The 10,903-nt window shown below is 32.1% G+C and overlaps 1 protein-coding gene across 1 annotated transcript; it reads left to right on the forward strand.

Moving 5' to 3' along the window:
• Positions 1–8,951: 8,951 nt before the first annotated feature.
• LOC120175133 (actin-depolymerizing factor-like) lies at positions 8,952–10,768 on the forward strand. The gene is made up of 4 exons (XM_039181831.1): positions 8,952–9,039; positions 9,721–9,986; positions 10,389–10,558; positions 10,609–10,768. Exons 1-3 carry the CDS (start codon positions 9,025–9,027, stop codon positions 10,537–10,539), a joined length of 432 nt encoding a protein of 143 aa, XP_039037762.1. The 5' UTR covers positions 8,952–9,024; the 3' UTR covers positions 10,540–10,558; positions 10,609–10,768.
• Positions 10,769–10,903: the final 135 nt, after the last annotated feature.

Here is a 10,903-nt window from a genome sequence, read left to right on the forward strand (position 1 = left end):
AGAGAGAGAGAAGAGGCGAAATGAGAGGAATTTCTACGTTCAACTTTCAACCAATTTAACTTCCTTTCAAAATTTCTATTTCATCGACAAATGGCTAAATGATATTTTCTCATGCTTACACATTTTTTTTTAAATATATGTGATGATCAACTCAGAGTTAAAGCTTTCGACTCGTTGCTCTCAGATGATCATCGGTCAATTTACATATAGTACCGAAGGCCGTTGCCGTTGCCTAAAAAAAAAAACCATCGAGGTGTTCGTTAATGGACGACCCCATGCATGCACGTCAACATGCAAGGTGAAGGTGCCGGTGTTGAGTCCAACCCTAGGGATGGATCGATTAGGTGGTATGAGCCAACTTCTAAAATTTTTAATGGGAATAAACTTAAAAAAAATTATAGGGACGAAAATAAATATTAAATTAAATATACAAAAAAATATCCAAAGTATTTAAAATTTAAATCTCATACTTCGGACATGTATAAACTTTTATTTTGAATATTATGATTCGAGTAGTTATTTTTATAGGGTTTAGTTATTTAAAAAAATATTAAACTATAATTAAGACATACAATAACATTGAAATCAAATTTATTAAATGATTTCTATGATTGAAAATAATGTTATTCTATTTAAAGATCTTAGAATTGAATAATCATATCTGTAAAATATATGTATGTTTTACGTTATCAATTGATTTAAAGAAATTTAGATAGATTAATTACCTATACTAATAAAAAAATTCGAATCTCATATGTATAGTATTATTTTTCCGCTACTGATATATACAATGGTTTTCTGATAATAATGGAGACGGCCTCCAAAACATAAGGGTTCATTTGATTTTAGAAAATATAGATTATTTCATTTTCATTTTCTTAGAAAATAAAAAACGTTGAAGGAAACGTGTTTACTGTAAAATCAGAAAATGATTTCTAGAAAATGAAAAGAATTTTCAGTATTTTCATTAAAAATGTTTTGGAAATTTGAAAATTAGGAAACAAAATATCTAGATTTTTAACTTAACTTACATAGATTCAAGTCCTTCTAACAATATTTTTTTTTTACTTAATGGTATCAAAACCCTCAAACTTTTACAACAAAAAAATCTATGTGGTCCCTAAATGTTTTATACTCAATATGGTCCTTAAACTGATTTTTTTAATAATTTAATTTTTTAGTATTTTTATATTTATTGTATTGAATATCTTAATAATGATTTCTTTAAAATTAAATAAGTCCTAAAACTTTCTAAAATATCAATTAGACTCTTGCATTTAGCCAAAAAAAAAAAACAATTAAGTCAATCTATCACATCATCATCTATCGTGTATTGTCACAACAACATCATGAACTGTCATATCAATATTATAGATTATCATATAAGCTTTGTGAATTAATGTTATGTAAGCTTCATGACGATTAACGTGTGATTCCGTTAGTAAAAATGTTAGATTGATTTTTCTCAGATTAACAGTCACATTTAGTGCCAAAAAAAATCAAAGATTACATTAATTTTTCTTCAAAAGTTTTAGAGCCTTAAATACTATTGAATAAATATTTTTTTATTTTAATGACACTTTTATGTGTCTTGTTGATAATAATATTTTTGTGTATTTTTAATTTAATTAATGTCCAATATGCATTAACATTATATTCTTATTATAAACTAAAATATTTTTTATTTTATTCAAAAATTTATCACTTTTATATTTGTATAACTCACATGTTCAATTTATGATCAATCTTTACAAGTAGGAAAAGGATATCCAAATTCGTCTTTCCATTACCAGACATGAATTACATAACACATCTAAGGACAATGAAGTCCCAATAAACAAAGAAATTTAGGACATCACACATGGGTTGGACTTGGCATGAAAGGTTCTTTTTCCATTACAACTTTTATGGGGTCCATCCTCATCTAACAAGTGTTCCAATTTGGTATTAGATAAACTATGCAGATAATCTCCTATATTTTCGGTCTAACTGACTTTAGTCGTCGATTTAAAAATTAAAGGGGAATAATCCCTAATGTTATCAATTCATTCGGTTTTAATCACTAACATTATCGATCCGTTCGGTTTTAGTCCCTCGGTCGTTAATTCTCGTTCGATTTTAGTCCCTCCATCATGTCAGTGACTTGAATAAAAGGGGTTAATGAAAATTAATGGTTGAGAGACTAAAATCGAATGGGTCAATAATGTTAGGGACCATTTCCCCTTAAATTTTAAATTGATGACCAAAGTCGGTTATACCCTAAACATAAGGGACTATACACATAGTTTACCCTAATTTTATTTGTACTAGTATGGTATTTAAGTTATTTATCGATTAATCTAGATTAAATGCTCCTACTTTGGAACGTTATTTGAACTAATAGTTTCCATCTATAGATGGTGCTTTTTGCCCCAAAGTGCAATGTCGGGATCAAAATGGTTCAAAAAAGAGTAGGGACCAAAATGACCATTTTAGTCAACGTTGAGGGCTTTTCTGGTATTACACTGAAATGTTATTGCTTGATTAGAACCTAACAACTACCGGTTGTGAATTATTTTTTATAATTAAAAGTAAATAAACTTACTAATCAAAGTTTGTAGTGGTCATCCAACAAAAAGTATATCTAATGCGATGTTAATAGTTCGAATTTTAATATTGTGAATAGAGTAAATATGGTTAAAAAGATCACTCCATCTTTATCGTACCTAATTTAAATTAATGGGTAAATTATACATGTGGTATCTAAATTACTAGTTTGGTCTATTTTAGTACCTAAACTTTTAACTTTTTTTAAAAAAAATTATATCTAAAGTTTAATTTTTGTTTCATTTTAGTATATCGTCGTTAAAAATTGTAGTGGTCAAATCTCCAGTTTATAGTCAATTTTTATCTCCTTTTATCTATATAAAAAGAGTTATTGAAAAAGATGGGGTGAGTTTATCTAATCCACCAAAAATGGTCCTAGAAAACTACACGTAAAACGCGGATTATGTTATCCATTTCCTTATCTAATTGCTAATTAGGGGCCTTAAGTGCTGTAATTAAACAATTGTTAACAATATGGGCGGTTGGGGATTAAATTAATGGCTTACGGCAGCACTAGATTGTGGAGATCTTTTGTACATTCTTATGGTCAAATTCCACCTTTACTCCTTGTACTATGTACAAGTTATGAGTTTAATCTTTATACTCTGGTTTGGTCTATAATAATATTTTCCTTTCAAGTTTTGAAATTTCAGTCCTAACTCAAATAATATAAGTATAATCTGATTAAAGTTCAAGTTAGGTTTGTAAACAAACTGAACGTTCAACGAACCGTTAAGTGGAAAATTCATTTATGTTTGTTTATTTATTAAACGAACGAACGTTAACAAGATTTTATGTTCATCTAATTAATTGAATGAACACGAACAAAATGCTCGTTCGTTCATTTATGTTTGTGAACTTTTGATAACCCATTCGTTTATGTTCGTTCATTTATTTTTGTTCGTTTATGATCATTTATGTTTGTTTATGTTCTCCAGACCCGTTTGAAATATAAAGACTTAATAAATTTTAACCTTGAATCCATTCATATTTTTAAACTCAATTAATTTTAAACCCAAATAAAAAGTAATTGAATCAATTATAGAAAATATAAATCTTAAAATTGTTTGAGAAGAAAAAAATCTCTTCTCAAATATAAACTCAATTAATTTTATGTTCATTCGTTTACGTTTGTTCATTTGTATTCGTTTATCATTTAAACGAACAAATACAAACAAGAAATTTTGTTCGTTTAGTTGTTTGTGTTTGTTCGTTTGTTCGGTTAAAGTCAAACGAACGAAAATGAACATACCCTCGTTCGTGTTCGTTAGATTCGTTTGCAGGCCTAGTTCACGTGCTTAAATTGATCAATTTATAGACAAACAATTAGGCAGAAACTTAGGCATAATGTAAGGACTAATAACATAATTGGATTTGAACAAATTTTATTGGTACTGTTTGGATTAGGACTGAAATTTTAAAATTTGAGAAATTCATAGATTAAACATGATCAAATTAGAGTGGATTGAATGAATCCGTAAATAATATAAAGGACAAGGACTAATGAAAGAAATTGTCCAATAAAGGCCATGATTTAATAGAAGGCTTAATACCAAAATAATTGACCAAAGTATTTTTTGACTCATCCAATTGTCTAACGTTACAAACGTCATCTATTTAGGTATTCGGTCAGTCAACGTCGTTAATTTATCTCGTTAAGTGACACGTGTTATAATCTGGTGATTTTGAAATTTATTTTTAAAAAATATTAAAAAATATTATTATATTTATAAAAATAACTTTCAATTTTTTAAAATGAATACATAATGTTTTGTTTTGTTTCATTTTAGTGCACCGCCCGTTAAAAACTTAACAGATGGGTTGATGGGGCATAGCTCTGTGGTCGGAAGACCAATCTGAATGGTCGACCACGAAAGAATGACGAGTCGACTATCATAGTCCAACTTCAGGCCTATCGGATGGTAGACAACGGAAATCGGAGGATGAAGAAGTTGAGGAGTCATTCATCAAGATGGGAGAGATTAAGGTATTTTTTGGTGAAACGGATGTAGGAATTACGTTCAGGGGGTCAAAAGGGTGCGTATTGGAAAGTTTGGGCTTGATCGGTCGACGAATACGACGGCTTACGAATGTAGTAGACGCTACGATTGGCGAACTTGTCTATTAAGTTTTTAAAAGCGGGATACTAAAATGAAACAAAAATTAAACATTATGTATTAATTAGAAAATATTGAAAATTCAAATAGTGAAACGGACTAAAACTAATACTTTAGATACTAAACGTGTAATTTACCCTTTCATTTGATCTCTGAAAATTCCTAAGGAATAAAAGAAACGTCTCCCTCAACTCATTCTCGTTGTCTCCCACGCTTCTCAAAAGTGGTGTTCCAGCAAAATGGAAAGCAAAAAAGGTTCATTTCAAGCACACCCAAAGATGAACAACCAACCCTTATTTTTCTTCCATTAAAACACTGTCAAATTATCATCTCCTTCTTCGTCTTCTTCTTCATCAAACAAAACCCATCATTGCTGGTTCTAGTTCACAGAGCAATCTAAATTCTAAATGCCTCCTTTGAACTTGGCAAAGAAGCTTAAACCAGCCAGAAAGGCCTGGAGGAGCTTCACCATCAAAGTGAAGTCGAAGCTCGAAACCTTGGACGTCCTAAATTCGATATACATAGACCAGCTTTTGCAATCAAAGCACAAGGAACCACCGCAGGAGGCTGAGACGAGCAGAAGAATCGGCGAAGAAGTGGAGGAGAGTAGCGGTGTGTATAGTATTGAAGATGCACGGAAAGCTGTGATTGCGAAATCACCTCATTTGAGGGGAGTGGATGAACGAGCCGATGAGTTCATATACAAGTTTCGAGAAGAGAGGAAGCTGGAGAAGGAACGAAGTGATCTCGATTTCCAGGAGATGTTGGCTCGAAGTGCATGATCTTGTTGTCGCTTTTTATGAAAATGCAAGGCATGGTGAGGGTTTTGGTCTGATCATATGATTCTATCTATTGTTACTATGACATAGTAAAAATGGGGTTTTGATATTTGTATAGATTGGATTAAGATTTGTGTTTCTTACATATAACAAGGGATGTCTGGTTTATACGATGAATGTTGGATTGTGTTGTTTGCATGGTAGTTACGTATACTGATGTAATTTTTATTGACATGAAATTCATGTCATTCACGTCATTTCTCCTTTATTTCTTTATTTTCATTGATTTTATTTTTTTAGATGAAAGTTTTGCAATTTCACTACTATCTTGTGTCGACGTTGCGATTATTATTCTTCGATTTTTTTCTCTTACTAATTAAGACATTAATGAATTCGTCTTATCGTCTCCTACGACACTCTATTATTTTACATTTTATCTAAATCACTTAAAAACTCATAAAAAATAACCTCAAACCCAAACCTTATGAAACCCTAATCCACTATCTCATCAACGTAAAATCAAGATAACAAATTTATTCTTCTTTCTTTGCCTTCTAACCATTACAATTTGAAAAAAAAATATTTTACCACCGGGAAATAAAAAAAATCAAAAAAAAATTATTAAAAAATAAAGAAAATATGATATCATTTTACAAATTTTAAAAGAGAATTAACTAATCATGATATTATTAGTTATTTAACAACATGACCTAAATAGAAATAAATTAAAAGTTTAATAAGATGGACCTAATTAATATGGACCGACTTGAGTCGTACATCTAATACTAATGTGTGAATCTCTCAGCAGAAATTTTCTGCATACGTTAGGTCGTCTCGAACAGACATATTTAAAACTATATAAATTATTTATTACTTAAACCGACCTAATCTACCCTTGTTTAGGGCTAGCCTGTCTTGTTCTAGCCTTTTGGTTGTAGATTTGGACTAATGTTTGGGCCTTATCATTATATGGGGCTTTGCCTTATCTAAATCATAATGGTCTCATCTGTCAAATCAGGTTTAGTAGTACGTGGTCCTCAACAATATGTGACTATCAGAAATGAATCACAGATCTCGAGGGACTCAAAATTCATTAGACATTTGATAGAATATACTTCTTAATGTATTAAAAGTTTATTAAAAATTTTAAAGATTATATCAAAATTAAATAAAGCGAAAAGGTTAATAATATGAAAAGCAATATCAATTTTATTAAAAAAATAAACGTATTATATGTGTCTTTATGAGCCGAACAATAATAATATGTTTGTATTAAGTTGGTCTTCAATAATTCAATAAGTATACGTTTAAACCAACAATTGGTTAATTAAGTAGGACGAGACACTAAATTTTTTAAGTAAGGACAGAGGTTCGAATTTTGATGATTGTGAATGGAGCAAACTATGTTGGGAGGGTCATCCTCGTCTCTGCAGTTAGGCTGAGCAACGATACCGAGAAAATTAAAAATAGATCCGAACCGAATTAAAAAAATAAAAGAAAAAATATCCAAAATAAATTCATTTTGAATTTATTACAAGACAAATTTAAACAAATAAAATCTTAAAACTAATAACAATTTTGTATAAATTTAAATTTATAAATTTGCACTCGATTTAAGCTTTAGATTTGCCTCTTTTGGAGGTCGAGTTTAAAAAATAGCGAACAATCAAAAACCGTTAAATCGAATTGAACCGAAAACTGTAGTTTTTATGTCATTTGGTTTCAGTTTTAATTTTTCAAAACACGCAATGCGTGGTTCGGTTTATATTTTAGTTAAAAACCGAACCGAACCGAAAATCGTGTTTTATGTCATTCAGTTTCAGTTTCAATTTTTCAAAACCCACAATGCGCGGTTTAATTTAGATTTTAGTGAAAATCGAACCAAATACACCCCTATTTGTAATACCCGATTCGAGTTAGTTGATCAATAGATCGAAAACTAATGGTTATACAAAAAAGTAAGTATATGTTTAAGAGCATCATCAATGTAACAATAGTTCATATATGGTAAATAAATTATCTCCTATCGAAAGCCGAGAAAAAAAGAAGAGATCGAGCGTTTAAGAGATTCAATTTGTTGAAATCTGATCTTATCTCCTCTGAATTATCTGGTAGATCCCTTTTAGATTCGGATTTGAAGAAAAGGTGGGCTGCTGTTTATGTTGAAACGGAGGAGACACTGCCATCAAGTAAGATTTTTGGTAGAAAGTTGGCTGATGTTCTCCAGTCACAAATTGAGTTTGGTGCATGACTATCAGGGGTTGCGTGAGGTCTAAGGTTTTGTTCTATGAGGTTGCGCTGTAGTTTTTAAGAGAAGTTGGAGTTGTTTACGTTATAGTATCGTAGTGTTAGGTTATTAGTAGGTGGTTTTAATTGTTAATCTGAATTGCTGTGGGCTCTAGTCTTGTTGGGTGGAAAGGTGGATTACTCCAATTGTACAGTATTCACCGAAAATTAGGTTCATTATTTCTTAAGGAAGGCTGAATGTGGATGTACTAGTTTTTGCTAATTCATATAGTTCCCAAGAATTCATTGTCTGTAGGGTGAGTTCGTTGTAGTTTTGCAGGAGGTTTTGGGGTGGCAAAACACGGTCATTTTGGCATGTCTAAGAGGAATCCATCGTTGCTATGTTTTATGGTTTATGTGCAAAGTGATGTTTGTTTAAAGGGCTGGAGTTAGTTGTCTTGTAGTTTTTGTTTTCAAGAATCAATAGTGTAGGAGCGCTAAGGTTGGTAGGGCCAGTCTCTTTGGAGCATTTAAAGGAAGCGTTTCTTGTTATGCTCGTCCTTTGAAGTTTTGTTGTTCTGCTTTGGATATGTCTGTTACTCTGCCTTAGTCGTGGTAGCGAGATTTTCCAGCAATTGTTTCAAGAATTAGAAATGAGTGGATTCTGTTTTAGTGGTATGTTGAAGTGTTTTATCCTTGTTAAGGAATGTTTATGCTGCATTTTGCGTGCTGGGTTGAAGATCGATGAAGTAATGGTGTTATGGAATGTTTAGCAGGTTTGGTGAACATGGTTCCTCCTGCTGTTCGGTCATTCCCTATTGATGTGGTGTTCGCTTAAGTTCAGTTTTTGTTGTCCATTTTGTTCTCTTTTCTTTCCGATGCATGGAATGTATGGGTGTTTGTGTGAGTTTTGTTGTGGTTTGGGATATGCATTGTTTGATGTAAGAGCTATCATTGTATTTGATCTCTTCTACCTCTTGGTTCACTCTTTTTTCTCCATTTAGAATTGGGGAGGTTTTTTTAATGAGGTTATTGAGGTGATGTACTTTGCATTTATTTACAATACAAAGTACCCTCTTTCAAAAAAAAAATTATCATTAATCAATAAAGTGACCGAATCATAATAATTAAAAATTGAGTAGCTAAAATCAGAAAGAATGAACAAAAGTGACCTCTATTGTACTTTTCCCTAACCATAAAAGGAAAATTATTCCTATTAAATTTCGAAAGAGTTCTTCCTGATGGCTGCTTACTTTTACATGTAAAATTTTGTCCTCCAGTCGTCCCCATTTTTTTACTTCATTTTCAAAGCGGCCATGTCTTTCAGAGGAGTAAGTTCTGTTTTCTTATGAATCCTTTAGATCTGATCTTGTTTGGGTTCTTTTAATTCTCTTTGTTTTAGCTTTAAAATGAGGTGATTTCGTATTTTCATGCTGAAACTTAAAGAAAGTTAAGGTTTGTACTATATGGGTATAATTTGTTTGGGGAGGTTGGATTTTCCATGACTAGATATAACTTATATCTTAGCTTTTAGTATAGTTGTTGAATGTACCTTTTTTTATGATTTCAGTTTGGGTTAATGAAATATTAGAATATTATATTATATTTGTTTTCATTTTCAGTAATTAGATTTGATTTTGTACTTTTTTTTGGCATCTTTATCCCAATTGCAATGGTAGCAGGATTAGGGTTTTGAAGTACTTTTTCTATTGGTTTGTTCACCTATGAACTTGAAATTGTTGTATTTGCATTGCATTAACCTCATCTCTTATATTGGCATCTATAGTACTTGTGAAAAGTGATAAGAGTTAGAAATTAAGGATTGTGTTGGAAAATATCGTTTTGGGTCCTTGCACATTGTGAGACTTTCTCTCGAAGCACTCGCTTTTGCATCCTGGACATGTTCTTATAGTGTTCATTGAACAGAGTTTTCTATTGCCGAAAATTAATGTTCCTTTTTATATTAAAAGTGGAGTTGAATTGAACAAGTAGCGATTGGTTCTGGTTTTTAGGCAAATGCATCATCTGGCATGGGAGTGGCTGAAAACAGCAAAAACACGTACCTGGAGCTGCAGAGGAAGAAGGTGTTCCGATATGTGATCTTTAAGATTGATGAGAAGAAAAAGGAGGTTGTTGTTGAAAAGACTGGAGATCCATCCGAGAGCTACAATGATTTCACTGCCTCATTGCCCGAGGCTGATTGCCGCTATGCAGTTTATGACTTTGATTTTGTGACTTCTGAGAACTGCCAGAAGAGCAAGATCTTTTTTATTGCATGGTCAGTTTCCCTTTTCCTTTGAAGAATAATCCGATTCTGTGGAAAATCATGTGCTGCATTTGCATTATAACTCTGTCTGATTTGATTGTAAGTTTGTACCCATGTTGTGTGTGATTAGTGATTACATGGTGTTTTATCACCGGTCCTGTGTTCTGGTGCATGATTAGCTTATCTAATAGAATATCGAGTCAAGTATATCTGCTTCAGTGTTCTCTTTAAGGTTCATTAAATCAAGTTGTTTGACTCTGAAAATCACGAAATGACCTTTCCTTTTGTGCCGTGGACGGATGTTTTTGTTGAATTGTAAGAGAAAGCCAAGAGAGTGAATGCTAACCGTGCCTGTTTTTCTATTTGTCGTCTGTGGTTTTCGGTATACAAGGCTGACTCAATGTTCTCTTGTAGGTCTCCTTCTGTTTCAAGGATCCGTTCCAAGATGCTCTACTCAACATCCAAGGACCGGTTCAGAAGGGAATTGCAAGGCATTCATTATGAAATCCAGGCAACCGACCCAACCGAGATGGATCTCGAGGTGATCAGGGAGCGTGCACGTTAGGTGTTGAATCCCGTCATTGGTTTTGCATGCTTAGGGATCTCCCTTGCTTAAATTAGTTATTAAGTGAAGCTATCTACCATATGTTTTTGTTGTTAAAATAACACCTAAGAAGGCTGATTTCGAGCTCCGGTGTTTGGAACTTGGACTCCTCATTGCCATTATGCTTCTCAGGTGAAAATGAGGTGTTGTAATGAATATTTTGACTCTTAATGAAATTTAATTTCAATCACTTACAATCCTTCATCATTTTGACACCCACTAGTTTTGTTTCTTTTGAAGAGTTCTGGTGGTTGAAAAGAACCACTACCAAAACAAATTAGAGGGTATTCACTATTTATGATGCTTCGATTCTTCATTTTATCTA

The sequence above is a fragment of the Hibiscus syriacus genome, unplaced genomic scaffold, assembly GCF_006381635.1.
Source record: "Hibiscus syriacus cultivar Baekdansim isolate YM2019G1 unplaced genomic scaffold, ASM638163v2 tig00112159_pilon, whole genome shotgun sequence".
Classification (NCBI taxonomy): domain Eukaryota; kingdom Viridiplantae; phylum Streptophyta; class Magnoliopsida; order Malvales; family Malvaceae; genus Hibiscus; species Hibiscus syriacus.